Source organism: Tauraco erythrolophus, chromosome Z (genome assembly GCF_009769465.1).
Source record: "Tauraco erythrolophus isolate bTauEry1 chromosome Z, bTauEry1.pri, whole genome shotgun sequence".
Lineage (NCBI taxonomy): Eukaryota > Metazoa > Chordata > Aves > Musophagiformes > Musophagidae > Tauraco > Tauraco erythrolophus.
The window spans coordinates 2,972,155-3,000,020 of record NC_141496.1 but is presented as its reverse complement, the minus strand read 5'-3'; the positions used below and the strand labels follow the sequence as shown (position 1 = coordinate 3,000,020).

Genomic DNA, 27,866 nt, shown 5'->3' with positions numbered 1-27,866 from the left:
TTTCTCCCTCTCTTAAGAACGTTATATTTTCACTTTGGAGGAGGATAGTGAATATCAGCAACTTCTACTGATACTTATTGTAGACGACCATATCTCAACAACAACAAACCTCAGTCCTTTCCATTAGGAATTTATGTTACCCCAAAACTTGCTGAAGTGCTCTGTGACGATTTTCTGGTAGAGCCTGAGCACCTTTAGCTCCTACGACCTAAACAGTTATAGGCCCAGCTTTAAACACGTAATACATTTCTGAGGAACTCCAGCCACCGGGTAACAGAGCAAACAAGACTTTCCTTCGGACTTCATGAATATCCTACAGGAAAAATGTCTAAAAAAAAAACCCAACAAATCACAGAATCATAGAATGGTTTGGGTTGGAAGGGACCTCAAAGATCATCCAGTTCCGACCCCCCTGCCATGGGCAGGGACACCCTCCACTACACCAGGTTGCCCAAAGCCTCATCCAACCTGGCCTTGAACACTTCCAGGGATGGGTCAGCCACAGCTTCTCTGGGCAACTTGTTCCAGTGCCTCACCACCCTCAGAGTGAAAAATTTCTTCCTTATATCTAATCTAAATCTCCCCTCTTTCAGTTTAAATCCATTGCCCCTTGTCCTGTCACTACACGCCCTTGTCTCCATTCACCACCCACCCTCCATCAGCCATAAGAAACATCAAATAATAAGAAATTCCCTTCCACTCCAGAAGTCAGTCCCAACCCCAGCAGTAAATTACCAAAGAAATATAAAAATATTTTTCTCCAAGTACACTAAATAAATTCACAGTTCACTGGGAAAAAAAAAAAAGTTGGTTTTCCCTTGAAAAAAATTCTTCTAATTATTTACTCAAAAAAAATACAGACACAATTTATTAGCAAGTAATTTAGTTTAACATGTATTAATACCACTACCAACAACAACTGTCTTTTTCTAAATAAGCTGGGAATAGCCCAGAAGAACCATAGTGTCGTGCTCTGTCAAACCCAACATCCCAGAACTTGGCTCCACAACGCAGAAGCAGACGCTTCAGAGCGAACACAAGGGAGATTGTTCTGCGCATCAGGATTCATTCCAATCCCAAATAGCTAGGGGTAGATATAAATCCCGAGTTTACCATCCCTTCTAAAAGACTTCAACATTAATTATTAACAATGTTTACAAGAATGCCAGTTTTCCTCTTCAAGTTAAAAGCAATTCAGCAATACACACATGCTGTGTCTGAGCTCGTAAGTATAACTCAAGGCACAGCATGTGTACTGTTGAACTTGGGAAAAAACTTGTCATGCTCTCTAAGCCTCCGATTTAAATAATTTTAGACAACTAATTATAGTTCCACTAAGTGCTAAATCTCTTACTGGTCTCACAACTCAAATGTCAATGCTGACATTTTGCTAATCTATCCATTATGGCCAGCTCTCTCTTCCAAAACCATCCCTGTCATGATTGTCCTGCTGAGTTTCCACAGAACCTGAACAATATATATTACATATACTTTAAAAAAAAAAAAAAATTAAATTGCAAGAATTTGAGACAGTCATGCAGACAATTTTATCATGCCATGTGAGATCTGGTCTCCAGGTTGGGTCTTTAACACAACCATATGAAAATGAATTACAAAGTGACACTATTATACCTTTCAAAACCTAAGAAAACTTCATTTCCACATATAACAGCTGTTTGGGTACCTTTGTAGTTTGCTGTTTTATGAACTAAACCAAATAGATGTTGTTTTCCTTTCAAGCAAAGCAGCCAATATCACTGTAAAGACAAGAACTTACGAGATGCAATGATGCTTATTCAAGCATTGGCAAGGCTGTTGCACTGACGTTTTTGGCTGACTCCTATTTGCACCCAAGAACTGTATGTGTCAGACCGTCTTTCACCCATGAGACATGAAAACATCCCACAAAATCCTAACATAAAACTTCCCACACAGTCATGGGACTACTGCAATACACATAATTCTCCACGCAACCACAGACACGAAGATATATTATTAACTGTAGGTTTCGCTCAGCTCCAACAGTTGGATTTTACTGTCCACACAATATGTTTGAGTTTTGTCTACTCCCTCACATCACAATAATATTTATGGCTAAGGATCAAGTGCTATGTGGACTAAGCATCATACACAACACATACCTACGTAACTTACAAAGAGATACCGCATCCACAGATAAAGAACAGTCTAAAAAAACCCTAAGTTGCACTTTGTAGATGTATGTTCATGTGCAAGATCAGAGTTTGTGATCCAAAGCAGCTGCACAGCCCTCAAGCTCGTGCATGGGAAATATCTGTTGAATGTGTTTCATCCTGCTTTACTGGAGCAGGGAAAGCTGCAGTAAACCAGAAGCCCCATCTCTTTCGCCACCTTTATTAAGATCTCAACTTTTCACTCCCAGCAAATCAGCTTTTGCAACTCCCTAGCCTATTTCTGTCACAGTCTCAAGGCTCTGTCCTGGCTTATTCCCGAACACAAGACGTTCCTATTTTCCATGCAACACACAAAACACCTCGGAACATCTCTAAGCCCACTGAAAGGGAGGTAGTCAAACCAAAGACAGGAGATCAAACAGGTCCCAGCTTATCTGAGCAAGTGCTTGCAGCCTCACTCCTCTGCACCTCGGCTTCTCTAAGCCCATACCACGTTTCACCACATTCCAAAGACTGCAAAATCTTCATGACGTAAGAGACGTTATTTCTGTCCATCAGTAAAGCACCACACAGCACTCTGGGACAGAAAAGAAGAGTTCCAAACAAAAACATATGCGTAAAGAAACCTAGTTCCCCAATGTATCTAAAAATCAGAATCTTTGTATTGATTAACTTTAATTGCTGCTAGAAATACCTATACAGAAAAACTTTCCAAGAGGAAAGTGAATTAGGTTCCACACATACCCAAAGGTACCAGAAAAGGCCCAACAGATCTTAACTGTAGAAATTAATTCTGATGCTGTAAAAATGAAAAAGCCTTGATTTCAACAGCTAATCTACAGTTTCTCTTAGCTACATACCCTCTTGCTTCCTGCCCACTTCCAGAGAAGAAGCCAACAAACAACAAACCTTGTAATTCAAATCTCAGTTCAGTTAGCTCTCCAAAGCCTGCACTCACATATCTGAAAAGCAAAGTGACAAAGTTAATAAGCACAGCTTTGCAGTTTTCCTGGCGTGTTCATTCAACTGCACTGCTTGGGGAATTGTTCTGGAGAAGTTTTGGAGAAGTTTTGGTGCTGTTAGTAAGCCTGAAGCAAAAAAAAAAAAAAAAAAAAAAAAGTGATTTGATCTTTCTTCGAAGATAAAAAGCAGTTATACAAATATTTCATTAATACCAAGAGATTATTCATTAGACTTCACACATACTCCAAAATGAGGTACGAAAGCTAAGAACTGTGGTTTTTAACAATTAAATTGGTAAAATTTTGCTAAACAAAACTGATGATGCAGACATACACAGTAATGAGAATTCATGCCCATAAAAGCGATCTTTAGGAAAAAGAAAAAAATCTCTACAACCCTCAGAATTTAGGAATTTTTGCCATTTTTAATCAGAGAAAAGCAATGAAATAATCTTTGTTTTTAAAGTATGTTAACAAGCCAAAATATTTCGGCTATAACTTAATGCCTGGCAATGGCCAAATGCAATCAATCCACTACTAAGAATTCACCTTCTCTTATAAAACCAAGCAGCAGGGGGATTTCAGAACAGAATAAATAAATGTATCCTTTATGACTACGAATTAAAAACGTTTCCTACTGGTTTTAAGTTAACGAGTTACGCAGGAAACACTGTTTCTGCTAATTTTAGTTTTCACTGTAATGATCTGTAATTTTCCTCCACTTTTCCACCGCATATTTGGCAACCACTCCTTTCTCCAATTCCCTTTACCCACATCTCTTACTTTTCCACACTAATAGTGTCCAGACACGTACGAGCACCCGAAAAAAAAAACACACAAAAAAAGGTTTTGTGCAATGTAGAAGGAGACAAGCAAGTTGTTTTTGTGAAGAATACAACGTAAGAGCTCTTTTAGAGAACCTGGTGGACCATAAAGGGACTTATCTTTGCACCCTACAGGCAAATATCATCTTTCATAGCTTTCTAGATATTGGTCAAACTCTCCATTTCTCCTCTACAAGCTATTTTTCAGATTTTACCAAGTTAGATGGCTGCTGTCTGGGGTCATGAAAGCCTCCGCTATACCTGCAGTGCTTTATGTATTTTTGCAGCAGCACAGCACACTAACCATTCACCAAGCAATAAAAGAACGTTCCCTCAGAGATCAATACCCTACGACAGATGTACTTTTGGACAACAGTAGGAAACGCAACACAAACACGAAGCGGTCCACGCAGTGCTCAAGTACAAGAAAAATAAATAAAAACACATCTTAAAGTCCTCAAGTAGCCCTCAAGATAATTTCATCTTACTTGACCACTGTTTGCTCTGCTGGATGAACAAACACAGCATCTTTTTGGTCCTCCTGGCCAGTGACTTGTTCTAGAGCCTTCCTCTTCTGTAGCAAGAGCCTGAACAAAGCAGCACTACAGTGGTGATCTTATTGCAGCCTTCCTGTACCTAAAGGGGCTACAGGAAAGGGGGAGAGGGGATTTTTGACAAGGGCATGTAGTGACAGGACAAGGGGCAATGGCTTTAAACTGAAAAAGGGCAGATTTAGATCAGATATAAGAAAGAAATTCTTCCCTCTGAGGGTGATGAGGCACTGGAACAGGTTGCCCAGAGAAGTTGTACATGCCCCATCCCTGGAAGTGTTCAAGGCCAGGCTGGAAGAGGCTTTGAGCAACCTGGTGTAGTGGAGGGTGTCCCTGTCCATGGCAGAGGGGTTGGAACTGGATGATCTTTGAGGTCCCTTCCCACCCAAACCGTTCTGTGGTTCTATGACATTAGTGTGGACTTTACGGGGTGCACTGAAGCCTAAAGAGTCTTGCACGTAGCAGAAGTGATGAATTTTCATAGCTTTACTGCAGGCAAAGCCGGCCCTTCACGGGGAACACAAACAGCAGCTGAAAAAAATGGTGACGATACTGCGTTTTCTGCTCCAAATCCTTTCCACGCGCATTTTACGTGGGAGTCGGTCGTCCACAAAAGCCTAATTCTGAAGAGCACAATCTGCTTACTTTGCGTCCCACCTACAGGACAGTTGTTCTGCTCACAGCTGAAGAAGGGACTTTTCAAGGCTACCCTGGTTAGGCAGCACATTTCAAGCAGAAGAAATCAGATGTGAGTCAGCCCGGACATCGTGGTCACTGACCAAACAGACACTATAAATCACCTTCTCCAGTTCACCCTACGGGAGGGAATCTCCCAGTTTGCTGATTTTTAACAAAGTGTTCTGGAAAGGGGGTGAGAGAAAAATGAAACCAAAGTTCTATGAATGAGACTGAGATGTATGGCTTTTGTATTTCCTCAGTGCCACACACATTTTCTTTCGTTCTTCATAATAGCAGGCAATCATTAACCAACAGGTTACTGCTGTGGTGATCAAATCTACTAATTTTAATCACTAAGGAGATGCCTGTTTACTAATATCAAAATACTTATTTCAGATGAACTAGTAGTCACCTTCACAGCTTTGTCCTGAACTGGAACTATTGACTCATAGGGGAAAAAAAAAAAAAAACACAACAAACTTCCTCAAACCGCCTTTCTCTAAAGTTATTCTAGATTCAAAAATGCTTGACATAAAAATGCCATTCCTTCTTACTGCTCCAACCCTTCGCCTCAGAACAAAAACATGTGATACATGGTGCTTTAAAAATCACAAAAATGTTACATTATGGCAGTGGCTACCCATAAGCAAATGTAAGATCGTTTGCCACAAGCATGTTTTGAAGACCTAAACCCCAAAACTATCGTATTTCCATCAGCCCTTGTTCTTCAATCAGCACATACCCAACGAGTAGGGTAAGAAACCTATTAAGAGACATGACTTAATTTTTATTGAGCTTATTTGTACTCTCTCCCCTCAGTCACAATGGTTTATCAGAGGCAAGACAGTAGGTTGGTATTAAGCCTCCTGAAGGAACTTTTGCTGACGGAATGGGAATCCCACAAACACTCTTCTGTTAAGAAGTTCGGAGAGTTTCCATTTAACTTTTACAGGTAAACATGCATTTATAGCATTTAATTACTTCTTTGTCTATTCACACACACGCAACAAAACATGTTTCTAGTTCATGAATACAAAATTCCACACGATCTGCCAGGGACTCCTTCATTTTGTCCATTTTTAACATTGCCAGTCACACTCCCGCACTAAAACACGATCCTTGTGGCCAAATTTCCCTGGAAGTTCAAAAGCCTCTAAAATTTGTCATGAATTAACAAAATCTAAAGCTATAAAAACTATAAAAATCATTTTTCTGACCTCCTACGTAATTCCAGTCATAACATTTTAAACATATTAAATAATTACTGTACCAAGCCTACCAATCTGAGGTTAGAATGACAGCACCCGTTTTAGAAATACATCCTATCGTGGAAGGAAGGAGAGGTGGTGTGGAGACGATTTAAAAAAAAAAACAAAAACAAATACCTCTACCCTTACTCTTACAGTCCTACGTCCCAAGTAGAAGTCAGAACACAAACATAGCGAGTGTTTTCTGGAATACATGCAGAAATAACTTCTTTAATCTGATTAGCAAAACATCATTAGAAGGGAAGAAGGCTGGGTGAAGCACACTTTATATTTCTGTGCAAAAGGCTCGACTTTTCTCCACCTATTACAGGTATATAACACTTTTGAAAAGTTTCAAGAAGTGAAAATTCAAATGCTAATTCTGCAGTGGGCAGATATTTCTTTAAAGGCTTTGTTTGTCCTCACCAGTGAGATTTCTGCTGCTTGCAGGACAGCTCTATTGGAATTATAGAAAATGAGAAGAACAAACTGAACTTTAAACAAGAATATCAATGGAATATGGAGCTAAAAAAAAAAAAAAAGACTAATAAAGACTATGCACAATTCATACCTGACTGTACAGCTTAAGAACATACTGCAGATTCGTACCAATATTACTGGTTTGACCATATCTTCTTCCAGTGGCCAAAAGGAGATTTTTATTACCACAAATACAGCAACAGTTTTCAAAAGCACAATTTTACACAAACTACCTAATAAGCTATGACGGATTATAGTGTTGGAAACTTTGTTCGATATGAAAATCTCTTATGATTATTGATGAATTTGCCCCTCTTATTTTTTTATAGTCAGTATACCTACCTACAAGCCAATTTATAGTAATTCATTCAGTTACTACCATAATTAAAATGGGCAGCTGGGTTGGATATGACACAAGTCATGCTAAACTTAGCACAATTTAATAATCTAAGTAACTGCTAACTTGGTATAGTTCTCTTACAGAAGGGACGTTAATATTACTGTTATAAGTATTTAAGATTTTCTCCTTGTTTCACTCTCAGACATAAAATTCATCTAATGGTCAAAGTGATGTTTCAAAAAGAAAAATTCAACTACCTTATAAGCTTCAGAAAGATGCTTAGATGTTCACTAAAAAGTTGCATTTTTTTAACACTGGCATATTTTGCTGTATTTCCAAGTTTATACCATCATTTTGGGATCTGTACTCTTCCCACAAATGGACATTACACACATTTTTACAACAGAGGTATTTGTCTCTGCTTTAAATTGCACAGAAGGCCAAATCTGTTTTGTATGTACACCTGATTTTATATTATACCACCTATCACGATTTATATCGGTTATCTCCAGGGTCTACTGCAAATGAAATCATACTTAGAATCACAGAATCACAGAATGGTTCGGGTTGGAAGGGACCTCAAAGATCATCTAGTTCCAATCCCCCTGCCATGGGCAGGGACACCCTCCACTACACCAGGTTGCCCAAAGCCTCATCCAACCTGGCCTTGAACACTGCCAGGGATGGGGCATCTACAACTTCTCTGGGCAACCTGTTCCAGTGCCTCACCACCCTCTGAGTGAAAAATTTCTTCCTTATATCCAATCAAAATCTCCCCTCTTTCAGTTTAAAGCCATTGCCCCTTGTCCTGTCACTACATGCCATTGTAAAAAGTCCCTCTCCAGCTTTCCTGTGGGCCCCCTTTAGGCACTGGAAGGCTGCTGGAAGATCACCCCGGAGCCTTCTCTTCTCCAGGCTGAACAGCCCCAACTCTCACAGTCTGTGAGAAGAGGCTGAGATACTTCCCAAAGTGCACAATTACTACAAGGCACAATGGGCTTTCCACTCCAGAGAACACACTTTGAGGAAATATCACAACCTTTAACCATCTGCTTTGACAACAGTTCATCAGACACCAAACAGGATATCTTACTTTTAATATCTTCTTCAAACAAAAGGACAAGGCTTCTTATATTCATAAGGGTTAACCAACCTCATGCCCAGCTGCCAGTCATCGGCATGCTAAAAACATCCTGGGATCTTCCTATTCACCTGATAACATCACCAGAAGCATCAGAGACATCTAATTTTTAGTACTAATTTCCTATACGTACTTTTGTACCGAATTTACCGCAAAACATGCAGCAGCAGATGCCGTGCTAGTAAAACCTCAGCAGAGGTGTTTTACTGGGAGAGGAGGAGCTGATGGTTGCTTCAGCCAGGTGAGAGTGCTGAGCGGGGTGCAGCACCCCCACGGCTGTCCACGGGCCTCTCCTGATGCAGCAGCAGCAGCGTGAAAAGAGAAAACAGCCCAGGGAGAGAGCAGAATGAGTCCTGCCCACGCTCCCAGCCATCTAAGGAGCAACGAGGATCTTTAAGCCACCCCAACCGGAGCAACTTCAACGGTTTTCACTTGGGAACGGATGAAACAGGGGATTACACAACCCAGCAGCCTGCGTTAGGAAACTGGACCCAGCCACCCAGGAGCTTCTTTCCACTCCCCTGCACTCAAAAAGTGCTCAACGCAGGAAATATTAGAACAGACTCCTTAGTTCTGCGAATACCTCAAATGATTATAATTGCAGCCCAGCGTGCCATCCCTCGGTACAGGCAATGAAAGAAATCAGATTACAGCCTGACAAACTCGCCATGCTCATCACAAAGTATTTAAAAAAAAAAAAAACAACAAACATAGACAACGTTTGGCACACACGACAAAGCCTGCTGTCAAATTAAAATATTTCCCACTCTCGTTAAATATATTTTCCTTCAGAAGCCTGAAAACAAACTGACAAGAGTAGGGCTCAGCGGAGCTGTTATACCGCTAAAGTGATCACCGAGCACTACAAAAAGCTGTTTTATACTATTTTCATTAGTAAGAAACGTCATTAAGAGCACAAAACAAGAAAACACAGGCAGGAACCTCTCTCCTTCGGGCTTTGACCGCGTCCAAAGGGATATCGGGAACAACCCGCGTCCCGGGAGGATCCCTGGAGACCCCGACAGGGAGCACCCGGCAGAGCCGGCGGCCCCGGGAACTCTCCGCAGCGACGGTGCTGAGAGTTACAGCACGAGCACAGCCTCCTATCGCGACACGGAGCCGAGCAACGGTGAGTGTCGGGACAGGGGGACAACCGGGACGTTTAGGGGCTCGCCGCGCTCCCTCCTCTCCAGAGCCAGCACCACAGGGGCAGAGCCGCCGGGATCCGCTCGCCACCGGGCACCCCCCGCGACGGGGCGGGCCGGGAGGCACCGACGAGGCCCCGCTCGCCCCGTCCGCTCGCACCGCCCCTCGCCACAACGCCGTACGGCGGGAGGCGGCCGGTACCGCGGCCTTCGCACCCCCGGCCCGCCGCCGAGACAGCTCTCCCGGGCCCCGGCAGCCGCGCCTCCGCCGCGGGGGGTCATCCGGCCCGCTTCCCCCTCAACGGCCGCCGCCGTCCCCCGCCCCTCCGCCGCTCACCCGCCCGCCGCGGCGCCGCGCCGCCCGCTTCCATCCTTCCACGTCGCCGGCACGGCCCGCCGCGCATGCGCAGAGCCCGGCGGGCGAGTGGGGGGGCGGAGGGGCGGCGCCGCGGGGCACGCCGGGAAGTGTAGTCCGGCGCGGGGAGGACCGGCCGCCGCCGTTCCGCGCCGCTGCGGGCAGCGGGCGTCCGCGGGATGGTCGTCGTCCTCCGGGTGAGCCCTCCTCACGGCAAGAGGTTTCTTCTCACAGCCCGCGCCGTGTTCGGGGGCGCGGGCTGGCTGCCGTCGCCTCCGCGGCCCGCCTTTCCAGTCAGAGGGGCCTGAGGTGGCTGGAGGGAGCGGGACCGAGAGCCAGAGGGAGGGAGGGAGGGAGGGAGGGTTTACCAGGTACGGCCCTGGCCTCCCGCTGCTTTAAATTAGTGCTTGTGTCTCTGGTAACCTCCATCTCTGAGGTGTGTTTTGTGCCGCCGGTAGCTGGTTCTGTAAGTTCCTGTCAGTTCCTGCAAGGGCCACGAAGATGATCCGAGGGCTGGAGCACCTCTGCTATGGAGACAGGCTGAGAGAGTTGGGGCTGTTCCGCCTGGAGAAGAGAAGGCTCCGGGGTGATCTTATTGCAGCCTTCCAGTGCCTAAAGGGGCTACAGGAAAGCTGGAGAGGGGCTTTTTCCAAAAGCATGTAGTGACAGGACACAGGGCAATGGCTTTAAACTGAAAGAGGGCAGATTTAGATTGGATATAAGGAAGAAATTTTTCACTCAGAGGATGGTGAGGCACTGGCACAGGTTGCCCAGAGAAGTTGTGGCTGCCCCATCCCTGGAAGTGTTCAAGGCCAGGTTGGATGGGGCTTTGGGCAACCTGGTGTAGTGGAGGGTGTCCCTGCCCATGGCAGGGGGGTTGGAACTGGGTGATCTTCGAGGTCCCTTCCAGCCCAGACCATTCCATGATTCTATATAACTAATACAAAGCGCAATCCCGTTACCACAGCGCGTGACACCAAGTGTGCAGCCGGGTCTGGAACCTGCCTGTAAGCAGGGTGTGCGGGCGAACAGCGCGTGTGTGAGCAGCACCAGTGCACAGGTGGGGTGTAACCACCTGGCACGCATCGCATCGCTACATCAAAGCAAAAACCTTGGCGCGGGGTCCGGCCTCGTGTTCACACACAAATGCTGGGTGTGATCGCTGCGGCAATAAAAACGGTGCGCGGTCAACGGTTACAGCGGCTGTAAAAGAGGGAGGACATGTGCAAAAAATAATTGAAAACCTTCGTGCAAAACACAAGTATTGCTACGTCTGTCTACATAGAAACACATCTTCTCACAAGATTTCGAGTGATGTTTCAAATACAACAACGAAAGAAAGGTACAGCGCTATGATCTAAAAATATTTCTAAAGGAAGAGAATCACTGTAGCAAACATGGTCTTCTAGACCATTTCAATTAAACTGCTGCAGTCAGGTTGACTGAAAAGCAAAAATAATGCAAAACCCAAAGTATTATTTGGTTTATCGAGCATATTCTAACAATGAGAAAACTGCACAAGGAAGATAATCCCTTATTTCACGTATTAGTTTAGCGAAACAGAATTAGTTTTCACTGAAGACAGATTTACTTAATGTAAGTGTAAATTAACTTCCTCTTCCTTTACCTGCAGCCTCTGAGACGGCTGTTCTTTCAGCAACAATGTTCTGCAGTGTACAGAAATCAAGGAGTGACTCCAAGGACTGAACCTTAGCAGCATGCCCAGCAACTCCTAGAAGGCTGCAGCGTGACTGATGCATGTGGGTAATAACAGCATATTGCATTACTGTCATTAGATCAGCTTTGTGGGTAGAATTTAACTCTGTTCTACGAACACACCTGAACAAAGATTACTTTGCACAGAATTCATTGTCAGTTTAGGCATCCTCAGAAGCTGATCATGCTCCATTTAACCTGCCAGAATTTCCTTTGCCAGCAGAATCAGGTCCCTCAAAATAACAGGCAACACAGAACTTTCTGAACTTTTATTTAAGATTTTTTTTTTTTGCACATACTTGCAGTATTTTAAAAGTGTATTTCAATTAATTTTATCTGAAGTTCTTGGAATCCCTCTACCAAACCAACACGTTGTGTCACATTTAGACATTCCCGTAAAGAAAAAATATTTTAAATTAATTGGTTTGAATTAGTGGCCTTCTACAACAAAGCTACAGCGCTGGTTGACGTGGGTAAAGCAACGGATGTCGTTTTCCTGGACTTGTGCAAGGCCTTTGACACTGTCCCACATGACATCCCTGTCTCTAAAATGGAGAGACACAGATTTGACAGATGGACCACTCGGTGGATAAAGAACTGGCTGGATGGTCGCACTCAAAGAGTTGTGGTCAATGGTGCGATGTCTACATGGAGACCAGTGTCAAGCGGTGTCCCTCAGGGGTCAGTTCTGGGTCCAGTGCTGTTCACCATCTTTGTCAGCGACATGGATGATGGCATTGAGTGCACCCTCAGTAAGTTTGCCAATGACACCGAGTTGTGTGGTGCTGTGGCCTCACTTGAGGGAAGAGATGCCATCCAGAGGGACCTTGATAGGCTTGAGAAATGGGCCAGTGCAAACTGCATGAGCTTCAACAAGTCCAAATGCAAGGTCCTTCACCTGGGTCGGGCCAATCCTAGGCACAAATACAAACTGGGCACAGAGTGGGCTGAGAGTAGCCCTGAAGAGAAGGATTTAGGGGTGTTTATAGATGAGAAGCTCAACATGAGCCGGCAGTGCGCTCACGTGGCCCAGAAAGCCAAATGCATCCTGGGATGTATCAAGAGAAGCGTGGTCAGCAGGTCGAGAGAGGTGATTCTCCCCCTCTACTCTGCTCTTGTGAGACCCCACCTCGAATACTGCGTCCAGTTCTGGTGTCCCCACCATAAGAGAGACACAGATCTGTTGGAGCGTGTTCAGAGGAGGGCCACAAAGATGATCCAGGGGCTGGAGCACCTCTGCTACGAGGACAGGTTGCGGGAGCTGGGATTGTTCAGCCTTGAAAAGAGAAGACTTCAGGGGACCTAGGACCTAATAGCTGCCTTCCAATACCTGAAGGGAACTTACAGGGAGGCTGGGGAGGGACTTTTTACAAGAGTGTCCACTGATAGGACAAGGGGAAGTGGGTTTAAGTTGAAGGAGAACAGATTTAGATTAGATTTTAGGAAGAAATTCTTCAGTACGAGGGTGGTGAGACTTTGGAATAAATTGCCCAGAGAGGTTGTGGATGCCCCCTCCCTGGAGGTGTTCAAGGCCAGGTTGGACGGAGCCTTGAGTTGCCTGGTCTAGTTGAGAGGCGTCCCCGCCCATGACAGGGAGGTTGGATTAGATGATCTCTGAGGTCCCTTCCAGCCTATGCCATTCTATGATTCTATGAATGTGGGTTTTTTTGCCAAATATTTTCAAATATTGGTTTGAATGGTTTTTTTTTTCCAAATATTTTCAAATATTGGTTGACTTCTTGATCCTTCCTCGATAGTATTTAAATAAACCCAGACAGCTACAATGCTGAAGATCTTAAGACTAGATTTGCAGAAGTACTTTGGTCCCTAAATATGCCCAGCCTGCAATTTTCTGAAAGTCTTCAGTATGAATGAAGCTGCTACTTGCGCTAGTAAATTCTGGTAGATGTCCACCTGCCGTTATTAGATGGCTAAGCTCTTTTGTAAATCTTAGTTTTAGTGAGTAGCAAACATCTGGAAATTCTCTCAGTTAAATTGAATTTACTTGATATACACTATTGTCTCATGTGAAGATTTCCTTAATTCCTGTCTACTTGTTTTCTTAAACAAGGCTCTGTGCACTTCTTTGCATCCCAGCAGATGATCTCCTGCACCCCTTCCCAGGCTCAGGCAGTTCTTTTCCTTCGCCTGTTGTTTTTTTTTTTTGACTTATTTTTCCCTTAGCTATTCACAACACAATAGGATTACTGACCTACTCTTGGAAAATGTTGCAACACGAACCTGCCAGGACTTCCAGTGAAGTGCCTCATTCACGAAAAGCATTGTGATGAAGATTAGTCACATTGCTGTTTAACTGCAACTCATGATAGTACTGAAGCACCGTTCCAGAAAGCACGAACAACAGATACTTGCACCATTTTGCTTATTGCAGTCTTTTCAGTAGCCTGGTGTTTAAATACTGGTGCTGTCACACAGCCAGCAGCCCAGTTCAGCCTGCAGTCTATTTTACTAGTCGGTTTATTGTCCCTGTTACTGTCTGATGCACTTCCTTGTTAAACAATATCCTAAATAATTCAAAATAATTAGGTACACTTTCACAGCTGTTAGAGACGAATACATTACTCCAAAGCTTTGGCATGCAATTTTATAGCAGTGGCTAAGGTCACCTGCCCGAGGCAGGAAGCACAGCTGAAGGGACAATCTTTTCAGCACTTAAAGTGTAAGACACACACTCACATTCAGCTGCACACCTGCAACCGGCCTTCATTTCTGTAGCCATTGGAAAGACACTCTGCAAGACTTTCCCAGGCAGTTTACTCCTTTCTCATTGCCAAGGTGGTTTCAGACCCTTGGAAGTTCCCAGCTTTCAGATTTAGAGCATGAACTTGGGTGCTAGTGGTAGCAGAGGAATTTATTGTTTGGGGTAAATTGGGGTTTGATTGGTTTAGAAAACCCAATCCAATCCACCACAGCGAAGATGACATCCATCTTTCACCAGCTGAAATTCTGATGGATAGGGTACGATTTGTTGCAACAATATTGGTGAAATATCCAAAGATACGAAGGATGGAAATGATCAGAAACTAGTGTGGGCTCTTTCCCTGACTTCCGCTATCTAATCCTGTCTTTTCTACCACATGATCCACACAACAGTATCTCTGAGAAGTTACAAACTGCAGTTAGTATTGTTATATTTACTGTGTAAATTACACCGTGCATGCATGCTCAGAAGAATAAAACCAGGTTTTAATATCACAAAGGGTAGGTGACTTCACCGGTCCAGGAGAAGGCTGTGTCTGTGATGGGATCAGATGGGGGATGATGTTCCAAGGATGATGCAAAAGCTGATTCAACAGTAACACCAAACTCACTTCCTAATATACTGCCCCATTAAGGGAGAGCCCACAGCATTAGGCAACATCTTACACGGAGTTTTCCGTGACTCAGCTCCCTGCAGAAGTACTGGTTGTAGCAACAAGGGCCCGGTACCCACTTGTGAACACTGCAGGTGGATTCACACAAGACCCGACAAAAACAGGTATGGAAGGAAACGATAACGCCTCACCAGGCGCATGTGGAAGGCATCAAGCAAGTCTTTGGAATAATTAATTATCTGGTAGGAGAAAAGACAGTCGCAAGAACAAGGCAGGACCTCAGTGATGGCTCAAGGACTGCATGTATAAAAAGGTCCTTAGGCAGGACTTTTAGGGAGATGATAAATCCTAAATAGCAATCCAAAGCTGATAGAATGGTTTTGTTTTCAATCTCCTAAAGCACGCTCTGGTTTGGCAGAGAGTACAAAGCAGGAATTATCACTTCTATTCCTTAATAAGCACAGGGACATCTAGAACGCTTCACAATTGCACTACAGTGTTGGGATATCAGTCAGCACCAGCACACATCTTCCCAGGAGCAGGCAACGCTCGACTCAGAATCACAGAATCACAGAAGGGTTTGGGTTGGAAGGGACCTCAAAGATCATCTAGTTCCAACGCCCTGCCATGGGCAGGGACACCCTCCACTACACCAGGGTGCCCAAAGCCTCATCCAACCTGGCCTGGAACACTTCCAGGGATGGGGCAGCCACAGCTTCTCTGGGCAACCTGTGCCAGTGCCTCAGCACCCTCAGAGGGAAGAATTTCTTCCTTATATCTAATCTAAATCTGCCCTCTTTCAGTTTAAAGCCATTTCCCCGTGTCCTATCAGTGCACACCCTTGCTGAGCCCACTTTCTTATCATGAAGTCAGTAATTTTATGACCTCCTTCTGCCTGGGGTCTGTCTACAGGTTTTCAAAGATTTTTGTTACCACTTTAGATGTTGGTAGCTCAGAAGCCTAAGAATAATTCTACAAAGCAACTTATTTTTAAATAAAATCCTGGTTTATTAGAATTCAAATTACACAAGCACGTTAAAGAGATTTTTTTTTTCCTAAAGACAGAATTGCACCATTTTAAACAACTGCAACAGAATATAAAGCAACAGTTCTCTTGCGTCATGCTGCTGCTGCTGCTCTTCAGGAAAGAAAGGCACATTTCAAGGAAAATAATTAATGGAAGTATCAAAGCAAGGCTTTCTGCTTTTAGTAAGCTAAGTAAATTTTGCATACAGCATCACTTCTTTAGCTCATCCCCACCTTTGACTTCAAAACCTGAACTCTTCATAATTTAGCCATGACACTTAGGTTGCCACAATGCAATTCGGGGTTCTTTAGCAAGGTCAAGAACAGCTATAGTTTTTAAGGTGAGAGCCTGAAGTACCGCACTAGCAGTTAGCAAAACTAAGATGCTAAGAGACATTTACCTTCCAAAGCTAGATTTATTCATAAGTTATTTAACCTAAACTCTAACCACACCAAATAGATTATAGATGAAAAGTAGTTCCAGCGAGGGAAATAAAGAACGTGAGTTTTCAAGCATTTTAAATTAGGAAATGTGCTAGCTGCCATTTTAGTGGCAAAAGAGACCCTCTCCTCTAAGTGATAAGGGTTTTCACTCAGCGAAAACGAAAAAGAAAAAAGTGAGAGGAATACCACCAGTTCATATTGGACACCAGGGAATAAAATCCTTTAATCCGTTTTCTTGTCAGAAACCTCTGTAGATCTCTTTGCAGCCACTCCATTCGGAACACCATTGCTTTCAAACTGCAAATAAAAGACAGCATCATTAATGGGATGTCAAAGAAGGACTCCACACCTGGAACAGTAACAATCAAAATTACTTTTAGGAGCAAGGCCAGTGAAGACCTGCAAAGCAATCTGCAGCAAGAACCAAAGTGTTGGTGTGTCTTTAGATTTACACACAATTTTTGCTTTGAGGGGGCAGGGAAGCAAAGACAACATATACGAATCTTTTAATTTTCTTAGACGAGATAAGTAACAAATGCTACCGCATTATGAGTAGCAGAGCTGGCTCAAGAGTGTGGGTTTGTTTTTTTTTTTTAATTCTGCTTCATGCATCTGGTGTGATGTTATTTGACTTCTTCCTTCTCCGAAAGAACAGTCAGTTATGAAAAAAAAAAAAAATTAACTAAGCTGTTTCAGAAAACAGGTGCAACTTCTATCCTTTCAGGACCTACCAGAAGCTGTCTTCAAGCAACTATTTCCACCTGGCTCAGTACTGGTCACTCCCTTTCATAAGAAAACAGCTACAAAAGCTTCTGTAGAAACACCCAACTATTTGCTTTTTTGGTGGTGCCCCACCCCGAACCATCACCGGGTGCTTTATGTGGAGTTTCCCTGGTGAGCTAAATGCATTAATCTTACACTATAAATTCCAGACTCCTCCTCCTGATCCCTTTTCACGGCGGAAGGTGCCCGAGGATCTCCAGCGCTGCCTCCTTGGCCTGGTTTTGTGGCTGTTGTTTCTTCCACGGCTTTCTTGGGCCACACGCGCTTAATGAACGGAGCGATAACGGGATAGATATACGGTTCCAGGAATTTCTTGTAGACCCAGAGGAGAACCGGAATGACAATGCAAGGAATGCACACCATGGCTTCCTCTCGTTCTGTGACAAAGCTGCTGAGGGGGAAGAAACGACAACTCAGGATGACAGTGTTGATGTGCTATAAGCTAAGAAGAAAACAGTCTTAAATAATGAAAAAAGATTGTAGTTGATATTGAAACACCAAAGACTCTTTAACAATAACCGTTAAAGTTTCAAAAATGCCATATGTTCCAACGTTATAAAGTCCTCAACAACAGCAAGGGAAACACTCTTGACATTTTAATAAAAAAGGAGTACAGTTTGCATTAATTCATCATTCCTACAGCTGCAACTTAGGAAAGCACATCCAGGAAATAAAAGATTTGCCTAAACCACACAGAAACAGTCTGAGTAGTGAGCTGCAGATATTAGCCCAGTTCTTAGTATGATATAACAGAGGATTCAAAAGGTTTGTTTTTCTCATTCCTTTTTTCTTCACGGTGCAATTGAATGGCAGGACTCCAATCCATCTAACGGCATGCTGCCACTGAAGGGCAGGTTGGTGGGAGCAGGGAAGCGAATCCTAGTAGGGATTTGTATTTCCTTCCACCTACACAGGAACAATCACTTGATCCCAGGCCAGGTTGGATGAGGCTCTGGGCAACCTGGTGTAGTGGAGGGTGTCCCTGCCCATGGCAGGGGGGTTGGAACTGGGTGATCTTTGAGGTCCCTTCGAACCCAAACCATTCCATGATCCTATGATTCTAAAACAGCAGAAAGCCAAAGCACAGGGGTGGAAAGGTGAAACTGGGAGAGAACACTGGGAAGCAGAATTAGAGCTGGCCCTTTCAGTGATGGTGAGAAATATATTAGATATACTCTACAGAGCTTTGCCCTTGGAATTCCTCCTTTCCAGGCTGCTGACACCTGGGTCCTCACATTAAGCAGCAAAACAAAAGCTTCCCAAGGTAGAGAATGAAGAGGCAGATAAGCACACTTTGTCTGGGATCAGTTTCCCTTTTTTTTTTTTAAGCAATCCTAAAGATTTTTAGCCCCAGGAGGCCCTGTGGAACAACAGAACACCAATTTCCAGCTGACTCCACGTGTAGTTTTGATGTAGTTTTACAGGATCTGCTGGTCTCTGAAGTCAGAGAGGAATTTTAAGTTGAGACAAGATGGATGAGGTCATCCGTTAAAGCCATTCAAAAAGACAATTCCCGTACTCTCTCTGCCAGAACCTCCTAGAATAGTAAATTTTCAGCAAGATTTTGTGGATTCATCCACTCGTTATAGAACGTGCCTTGAGGGAACACCCCAGGCTGTCTTTGTGAGGCAACAGCGAGTGTCCGTACAGCCATTTCACATGGATTCCAGAAAAAAACAAGTTTTCCTGAAAAACAAGTCATTCCTCTGCCAGATGCAAAAGGAAAGTCAGGGGAAGCACGACGCCGGTTCTAATAATTGAAACAATTGTTTACGAATTTATTCTGTCATTTAGTGATGCTCTGTTGGCTCGTTAGCTGGCAATTAATTTTTAGGGGGAAAAAAACTCCAAACCGCACGAAAACCCCACAAGCAAACAAAAAAAAAAAAAGGCAAACGGCTCGATTTTAGCAGCAAGGTGACGTGCATGACGTTGCAAATGGAAGTGCGTTTGGAATCTGTTTCCCGAGTGTAACTCGTCTTTTTCTATTCCACAAAAACAGCCAACTGTTTTTATGGAATTAAAAAAAGGCGATGCAGACAAAAGGGCTTTTTTTTCTTTTTTTTTTTTTCCCCCTTCTTTTTTTTCTTTTTTTTTTTTTTTCCCCCCTATAAAGGGTGACCTAGTCTGGAAGGGCTAATTTACGTAACACATCCCAGTTCTGCTCCTCGGCAGGACGATCTCCAGGCTCGCGTATTCCCCGGGAGCCGTGCCAGCCTTCCCGGTGCACGGTCCGGGACGAGCTATTGCATCCGGCGGCACTTCCCCCTCCCGCCGGTACCGACGTCACGGCTGGAGCGCGCAGATTTCCCGGCCGGATAAAGCTCCGCTGAAACAGGCGTTGGAACCGCGGAGCTCCACCGCTCGGCACGGCCTGTTACACCGCGGGGCTCACCCCGCCCGCTCCCGGTTAACGAGGCCGTGCCGGCCGCAGACGCGGAGAGCGAACGGCGCGGCGAGGCCGACCCCCGGGGCACCTCCCGCCGGGACGGCGGCCTGGCGGCCCCGACGGTGCTCCCGGGGAGCCGGAGGGCGCGGAGCGCGCCGCGCCCCGCCCGCACTCACCTCAGTCGGCACCGACCCGGCGCCGTTAGCGGCTGCCGCAGCCCTCTCCGCCGCACCGGAAACGGCACCGCGCGCTTCCGGCTGACGCGCGCCACGGGATCGCCAATGAGAGACGGCGGTGTGCGAGTCACGTGGCACGAACCCCGCCCGTCGGGCCCGCCCCCGCGGCCGGGACGCCGAGCGGCGGCGCGTACAACGCGCAGCGGTGTGAATTGTTTCATGGAGTCGCGGAACGGTCTGGGCTGGAAGGGACCTCGAAGCTTACCCAGTTCCAGCCCCCCTGCCACGGGCAGGGACACCCTCCACTACACCAGGTTGCCCAAAGCCTCATCCAACCTGGCCTGGAACACCTCCAGGGATGGGGCAGCCACAGCTTCTCTGGGCAACCTGTGCCAGTGCCTCGCCACCCTCTGAGTGAAAATTTTCTTCCTTATATCCAATCTAAATCTCCCCTCTTCCAGTTTAAAGCCATTGCCCCGTGTTCTATCACTACACACCCTTGTCAAAAGCCCCTCTCCAGCTTTCCTGTAGCCCCTTTAGGTACTGGAAGGCTGCTGGAAGGTCTCCCGGAGCCTTCTCTTCTGCAGGCTGAACAGCCCCAACTCTCTCAGCCTGTCTCCATAGCAGAGGTGCTCCAGCCCTTGGATCATCTTCGTGGCCTCCTCTGGACCCGCTCCAGCAGCGCCATGTCCTTCTTGTGCTGGGTACCCCAGAGCTGAACGCAGTATTCCAGGTGGGGTCTCATGAGAGCAGAGCAGAGGGGCAGAATCCCCTCCCTCGCCCTGCTGCCCACGCTGCTTTGGATGCAGCCCAGGACACGGTTGGCTTTCTGGGCTGCCTGCGCACAGTGCGGCTCATGTTGAGCTTCTCATCCACCAGCACATTCATCTTGTGTATGAGCAATACTCAGAATCACATCACCAGTATCCCCACTGCTGAAGGAACACAGTTTTGACTGCAGCACGTGGTGTCCCACAGCACCACGCTGACAGCTCAGAAAGCCGAGCAGACCCGCTGGGCACCATCTGTGGCAAAAGCCTGGAGAAAGCAGAGAATTTCACACACATCTTCACTTTTTGATTTTATTTATGTACATCTGTTGCACCAGATTCACTCCCGAGCCATGAGCTTTTGCTTCTTCAGCTTCTTTTGGGATATCTGAAAAACAAACACACAAATGAGACAACAGCAACAGCCCACACATTCCAAAAACATCCTCACCATCATCCATTGACAGGGGTATGGAGGATTCCTGGAAATTTCTAAAATTTTACTGTAACTCATCACAGCTTTACCGGGAACGCTGCACCTGCTCCAGGGAGGGCAGAACCAACCCTCTGTGTGACACAAACCACCAAGAAGCACCTTCCCAAGTTCTCAATGCCGTGTTTACAATAAATGTTGAGGTTGCTCAGAATAACTTGTGGTTTTTTTCATGGGTGTTCCAAAGGTGTCCTAAGATGGTCATCACAGCAACCTCTCTGCCTGGAAAATGCCCAGTTAATGCGCAGATTTCCTGACAGTGACATCACGGATGAGTTAAGTATACGATAATGCTTGGTACCTTTTTCTTTTGGGCAACTTCCTCCTCGGGCTTGGGAACGATCTGCTCCTTCTCGGTGAGGATCATCTCAATATGGCAGGGGGAGCTCATGTAGGGGTTGATCCTGCCGTGTGCTCTGTAGGTGCGCCGGCGCATTTTGGGAGCCTTGTTGACCTGGATGTGCTCGATGACCAGAGAATCCACATCCAGACCCTGCCAGGAGGCGAAAGTGAAAAACTTCTGAGTTGTTTTTCTCTTCAAATAAATCATCTCCACAGCAAAAACATGAATAACCACCCTCACACACACAGCACTGCTGGCAAATAGAACAGCTTAACCTGGCAGTGTCACAGAACGAGCTCCTGGAACAACTCGGACACAAAGGAAGCCCACAGAGGGTGGAAGCAAGGACAGGTAGCCTGGGAAGAACACAGAGAAACTGTCTGAGCAATCAGGGACCAGGTTAGGAAAGCGAAAGCCCTGATAGAGTTAAATCTGGCCAGGGACATCAAGGGCAACAAGAAAAACTTCCATAGATATGTCAGTGACGAAAAGAGATCCAGGGAAAATGCAGGCCCTCTCCAGAAGGAACCAGGGACCTGGCTACCCGGGTTATGGAGAAGGCTGAGGTTCTCAATGACTTCTTTGCCTCAGTTTTCACTGGCAAGAGCTCCAGCGGCACAGCCCAAGTCACGGAAGGCAAAGGCAGGGACTGGGAGAATGAAGAATCACCCACTGTAGGAGAAGATCAGGTTCAAGACCATCTAAGGAACCTGAAGGTGCACCAGTCCATGAGACCTGATGAGGTGCATCCGCAGGTCCTGAGTGATCTTTGAGGTCCCTTCCAACCCAAACCATTCTGTGACCCTAGCAAGTAATAGCTGAAGTCAGAAAAACACCAGCCACCTTTCTACACATCACAATGGATTTAAAATTATGCTGATGGCTCAGAAAAAAGGTATAGTTATTTCATGGTTATTCCAAAGGTGTCCTAAGATCGTCATCACTGCCATCAGTTACCAAATTAAGACCAAGTACATTACAAATTGACCAAGAGTCCACAGATTTCGCTTTGTTCTGTGTATTTTAAGACATCTAAACCTTATTTATTCCGAACAGTGGACAGCCACACTCAAACTACCTACCTGTGAAAAACCACTCCTCACATTTTAACTGGAAAATGCACACAGCCTAATTCAAATAAACAGCACACCAAAAAAAGCCTGTGCACAGTTCAGTTCCACCCGCAAAGCAGGCGGTACACTGCCGCCGAGCTCAGGAGTGCTGACCCGCCACCAGCACTTGGCATTTAGTACCCACCCACCTTGAGCTCAGCGTTGCTCTCCGCGTTTTTCAGCATGTGCAGCAGGAACTCCGCGCTCTTCTTGGGCCAGCGGCCCTGCGTCCAGCCCCACTGCTTGGCCTGGAAAAGAGGAGAGCTCCGTTTCCATCCTGGGACCACCTAACTTGCCCTCTACACGCCACGCAGTTGCCATCACACCCTCTTGTATCAAGACCGCGTACCAAAAAATCAACTACTTGACACTCCAAGTAGATGCAATGTGTGCTGTGCTAGAATTAGGAATAACTCCTTCCTCCCTCTTAAGTTTATATACAAAACTAGTGTCGTCAACAACAGACCACACTCTGCACTATCTCAGCACCACCTTTACTCTCTTAGAGGAGCAATGGAACTAGTGGAGGGTTTGGAGAACTTGTCCTACGAGGAGCGGCTGAGGGAGCTGGGACTTTTTAGTCTGGAGAAGAGGAGGCTCAGGGGGGACCTTATCGTTCTCTACAATTACCTGAAAGGAAGCTGTAGGGAGATGGGGGTCGGTCTCTTCTCCCACGTTAGGAATGACAGGACGAGAGGGAATGGCCTCAAGTTACACCAGGGGAAATTTAGGTTGGATATCAGGAAGAATTTCTTTCCAGAGAGGGTTGTGAAGTGTTGGAACAGGCTGCCCAGGGAGGTGGTGGAGTCCCCATCCCTGGAGGTGTTTAAAAACCGAGTGGATTTGGTGTTGAGCAACATGGTTTAGGGACTCTGACAGTGCAGGGTGAATGGTTGGGCCCAGTGATCCTGAGGGTCTCTTCCAACCAGACAATTCCATGATTCTATGATTCTTCCCTAACTCGCCACAGCCATCTCAGTCCTCACCTGGGCACATCTGCCAACTCCTCCGTTGTAGCGGCGGAAGGGCACGCACTGCTTCTTCAGGGTGACATCCTTCAGGTACTTGGTGGCCTTGCGGATGTGCATGCCCTTGATGGCCTGGGCAGTCTCACGAGTGTTCTAGAAACACAGAGCACAGCAGAGCCCCCCTGAACACATCTTTCCAAGTCGTAACACGAGCAAAAACACTTCGCTCTCTTTCCTGGACCCTGGGGTTTTTTTTTGCTACCAACTCAATTTAAAAAAACACACTCAAATAAAAAAACAAAACTGAATTATGATTAATAATGGCAATGGCTTTAAACTGAAAGAGGGGAGATTTAGATGAGATATAAGAAGAAATTCTTCCCTCTGAGGGTGGTGAGGCACTGGCACAGGTTGCCCACAGAAGCTGTGGCTGCCCCATCCCTGGAAGTGTTCCAGGCCACGTTGGATGAGGCTTTGGGCAACCTGGTGTAGTGGAGGGTGTCCCTGCCCATGGCAGGGGGGTTGGAACTGGATGATCTTTGAGGTCCCTTCCAACCCAAACCATTCTGTGATTCTATAATTAACAAGTTGGTGTGGTTTGTTTTGGTTTTTTTTTTTTTTTTTGGGGGGGCGTGTTTTTGTATTCCCACACACACACACTTTTCTACCCCTTGGTATGACTTCCATCACTGAATCCGTGGCTCTGGCACATCTTGATTGTTTTTTACCCAATGGCCAGATCTTTCCAACCAGCAAAATTAAAATATTGAGTGTTTATACTTTTCACAGCTCCTCTTTCCCCACTAATCCAAAAACGCAGGAGCCTGAAGGATAAGCTCCTACTAAAATATCAAATATGGCACCTCAGACGAAGCAATGAGAAAACAAGCTACCAACAATCTAATTGTCTCTGTAAGGGAATTACAAAGGTGAGAGAAGAAAAAGGCTTGGAAAGATAAATCAAGGATAATGCATCAGTGCTCAAGACACACAATAAATCCGACAGTCAGACAGTAACTATAACGCTTCTAGATCACAACGGAATAAACCAAAAGAACAAGATTTCTTTTCACCTGCACTATATCACACCAAGCAGAACAGCATCTGCTCTGCTTTGGGTTGTGTGAACTTGGATGCGTCCTGAATTCACTGCCACACTTAAACCTTCTCCAGAGGATCCTCTGTCCTCACGCCAAACACTGCAAGCCTCCCCCTCCCATGCCTCTTGGCCACCAGCATGACCACACAACCTTCTTTCCAAACGACCAAAAAGGCAGAGTAAGACAAGCGAAACGCATGTCTCATTTAACACTAGCCCAATTCCTCCTGCTAAATCCACTAAAACTGTTTGCCTACTGTATTTTATTATCTGTCTTAGACAGGAAACTATCTGGCCCACACCATCGCGGGTTTGGTTCCGTGGATAAAAAAGCATCACAGGCAGCTAAAGCAAAACCTACACTACCACCCTAAGTAACTATGTAATGACACAGGAAAGTAAAAGGCCTTTAAAAAAAAAAATAACACCAAAAAAAACTTCCAAAACTCAATTAATTGGTTTCCTCCTACATACCTTGAAATGCACTCGCAGGCCGGATCCCCGTGACTTGCATGCTGCGCAGGGGAAAAAGAAAAAAAAAAAAAAAAAAAAGACCGATTTTTAGAATTAAAACCTCAATGGTTTCGGTTAAATCCTACGCGAAACGTTTAAGAAAAAAAAACAAATCAAAACAACAAAAAACAACTCACATTTCGTGGGGTTCTCTGGATCCAGAGAGTAGCGCACCATTTTTGGAGCTCAACTGCAAAAAAAAAAAAAAAAAAAAAAAATTTAAGTTTCTAACGCGGATATACTTTGAGCTTGGAGAGTTCCCCTCGCCGCCCACCGCGAACCGGAGGAGCTGCTCAGGAATTACGCTTTGTTTTCACGTTGAAATCCAAAGGTGTCCTAAGAAAGTCATCACCGCAGCCACCGACGGCCTCCACCTCGCATCCGCCCCCAACCCCGTTCCCTCCGTCCCGCGCCCTCCCGCCCCGACACTACCGAGGGCTCGCGGCGCGGCGGGCCGAGCCCTGTCCCCGTCCTCGCCCCCCCCGGGCAGGATGGGCGCGGATACGACCCGCGGCCCGCCAGCCATAGCTCCCTCACCTCAGCGCGGCAGCGGGGAAGAGAGAGCGCAAAGCATGCCGGGAGCCGGGAAAGCCGCGCCCCGCTCTCGCGAGATTTCGTCCGGGGAGGCGGGGGGGCGTCGCGGAAGTGCCGCGCCGAGCGCGCGGCGAAGCGTGGCGGAGGGATCGTCGTCAAACGGGCGGGGGTGGGCGAAGGAGCGGTCAGGGCGGCGCGTCCCCGCGTGTGAGCCCGAGCTGTGGAAATAAGTCGTGCGTGTGCACCGAGCCCGCGTCCTTTTGTCGGCGTGCGGGCGCGGGAACGCGCTTCTGCGGGGCTCCCCGCGGCCCGAGGCCTGCCCCCGCAAAATGGCGGGGGGCGCGTCTCCGTGAGGGCCTGGCCGGTCGCTGCGCGGGGAGGACAGCTGTTCTGTCGGGAAAGGCGGGCACGGGAGCCAGGGCACGGCTCTGCTAACCCGCGCATGGCCGGCGCTGCCGGCGGGGCGGAGATGGTGGAGGCGCGGCCGAGGAGCAGGCCCGAGGGCTGCAGCTAGATGGCGGCTGAGGATGAGGATGGAGGGGCACATCGCTTGGCGGAGGTGTGCGTGCAGAGATGGGACCGCGGAGGTTCGTGGTTATGAGCTGCCGCTGGCATTTATTGCACTGCTGTTAAAAAAATCAAAGACTTACTTGTCGATTTTTTTTTTTTTTTTCTCCGTTTTAGGCTGCATCTGCGACTGGAACTGCTGGGCTCAATAAAAGGAAGACGTTTCTTGGAAGTGGTACCCAGCATCAGCAAAAGGCTCCTCAGGAAAAGTTTTACGGAGTGGGGAAAAAAGAGAAAACATCTTCCCGAGCAGCTGGTAGCCTGATGTCCGGGCACCTCCCTGGCACGAGCGAGCCCGGGTTCAGTGCTGTGCGTAGCAGAACACAGAGCAGAGCAAGAACTTGTGGCCCGCGTAAGTGCTCTGGCTGGGAAGCTATTTCTGGATCTCTTGTTTAGCACTAAAAAAACCCAAAGCTTTGAAGCTAGGATTTCACCCAGCTGGGAGAAGGGAAATATTTGAACTATCACAAATATTTACATGGCTGGAAACTGTAGAGCTCTAAGCTTGACTGCAGCTCTCCATTCACCTGCCTTAAAAGGTGCCTTTCACTTTGCCTTCCAGGGGAAGCTTTCTGGAAAGTCTCCAAGTAACTTCTGAGCGCCGATCTCAAAGCAGGGAAACCTGCTGGGATGCGGGCAAATATTATTTCTTCTTTTTATATATAAGGTTCTCGTGAAAATAGGAGTTAGCAGCCCGCACTGACAAGAACACATGCAGTAGCTTTTGGTCATGGATACTTAATTTTGAGATACTCGAGATTATTCACCAATTGGCACTTCCATCATCGTCCACAGGATTGGGGGCTGCTCAGCCCCGCGGTGCATGCAGCAATCTCAGAACAGTGGTAAGTGAAGGAGGATCAGCACCGCCGAAATACACGCACGACAGCCTTTCGAAGTCAAGCGTTACTAGAACAAAATAAACAGACACGAAAAAGTGCCCCTTCTGAGGTCTCATGGCTTCAAGGAAACAGTAAATATGTAAAAAGATATCTCAGCAATTATTTCCAACGCTTTCATAGAATCACAGAATGGTTTGGGTTGGAAGGGACCTCAAAGATCATCCAGTTCCAACCCCCCTGCCGTGGGCGGGGACACCTTTCACTACACCAGGTTGCCCAAAGCCCCATCCAACCTGGCCTTGAACACTTCCAGGGATGGGGCAGCCACAGCTTCTCTGGCCAACCTGTTCCAGTGCCTCAACACCCTCTGAGGGAAAAATTTCTCCCTTATATCTAATCTAAATCTCCCCTCTTTCAGTTTAAAGCCATTGCCCCGTGTCCTGTCACTACACACCCTTGTAAAAAGCCCCTCTCCAGGTTTCCTGTCGCCCCTTTAGGCACTGGAAGGCTGCAATAAGATCACCCCGGAGCCTTCTCTTGTCCAGGCTGAACAGCCCCAACTCTCTCAGCCTGTCTCCATAGCAGAGGTGCTCCAGCCCTCGGATCATCTTTGTGGCCTCCTCTGAACCTGCTCCAACAGCTCCATGTCCTTCTTTTGCTGGGGACACCGGAGTTGAACGCAGTATTCCAGGTGGGGTCTCAGGAGAGTGAGACCTAACACTTTCCTAAGTGTTTCAGTTCTCCTTCCTGTGGAACAAGAACCATGTATATTAGTACTATTTCCAAGAGCACTGTGTTTCCAGACGCAATAAATGGAAACTAGCAAAAGCTGATGTCCTCAAACACTTCCGTGACCTTCCCCGCTGTGCTGTGGGAATCT

At 46.4% G+C, this 27,866-nt stretch overlaps 3 protein-coding genes and 3 non-coding genes across 9 annotated transcripts in view; all 6 read right to left on the bottom strand.

Annotated features, from left to right (window-relative positions):
- The window catches only part of DYM (dymeclin), a 243,806-nt gene extending 233,905 nt beyond the window's left edge, over positions 1-9,901 (bottom strand). For all 3 annotated transcript variants that reach the window (XM_086628989.1, XM_086628990.1, XM_086628991.1), the window contains exon 1: positions 9,859-9,901. The gene's annotated coding sequence lies outside the window, so the exon portion shown is untranslated. The remainder of the gene's footprint in view (positions 1-9,858) is intronic.
- Positions 9,902-15,967: 6,066 nt separating this feature from the next.
- Positions 15,968-19,803, bottom strand: CZH18orf32 (chromosome Z C18orf32 homolog). Of its 2 annotated transcripts, none has more exons than XM_086629573.1 (3): positions 19,746-19,803; positions 17,316-17,571; positions 15,968-16,694 (listed from the first exon to the last, which is right to left on the bottom strand). In XM_086629573.1, the coding sequence occupies exons 2-3, from the start codon at positions 17,541-17,543 to the stop codon at positions 16,620-16,622; spliced, it is 303 nt and encodes a 100-aa protein (XP_086485699.1). In that variant the 5' UTR covers positions 17,544-17,571; positions 19,746-19,803; the 3' UTR covers positions 15,968-16,619. The 2 variants fall into 2 exon arrangements, with proteins under 2 accessions (XP_086485699.1, XP_086485698.1); XM_086629572.1 differs by having other exon boundaries at positions 17,316-17,568; positions 19,746-19,780.
- A 1,015-nt stretch (positions 19,804-20,818) lies between these two features.
- On the bottom strand, positions 20,819-25,237 carry RPL17 (ribosomal protein L17). The gene is made up of 6 exons (XM_009982071.2): positions 25,181-25,237; positions 25,005-25,045; positions 23,450-23,584; positions 22,613-22,711; positions 21,310-21,501; positions 20,819-20,903 (listed from the first exon to the last, which is right to left on the bottom strand). The coding sequence occupies exons 1-6, from the start codon at positions 25,218-25,220 to the stop codon at positions 20,856-20,858; spliced, it is 555 nt and encodes a 184-aa protein (XP_009980373.1). The 5' UTR covers positions 25,221-25,237; the 3' UTR covers positions 20,819-20,855.
- LOC147526307 (small nucleolar RNA SNORD58) lies at positions 21,152-21,221 on the bottom strand. Its single transcript, XR_015222944.1, has one exon. It is a non-coding gene; the product is annotated as a small nucleolar RNA SNORD58 (small nucleolar RNA).
- Positions 22,231-22,300, bottom strand: LOC147526306 (small nucleolar RNA SNORD58). The gene has a single exon (XR_015222946.1). It is a non-coding gene; the product is annotated as a small nucleolar RNA SNORD58 (small nucleolar RNA).
- Positions 25,238-25,331: 94 nt separating the features above from the next.
- On the bottom strand, positions 25,332-25,400 carry LOC147526305 (small nucleolar RNA SNORD58). The gene has a single exon (XR_015222945.1). It is a non-coding gene; the product is annotated as a small nucleolar RNA SNORD58 (small nucleolar RNA).
- Between the last annotated feature and the right edge of the window lie 2,466 nt (positions 25,401-27,866).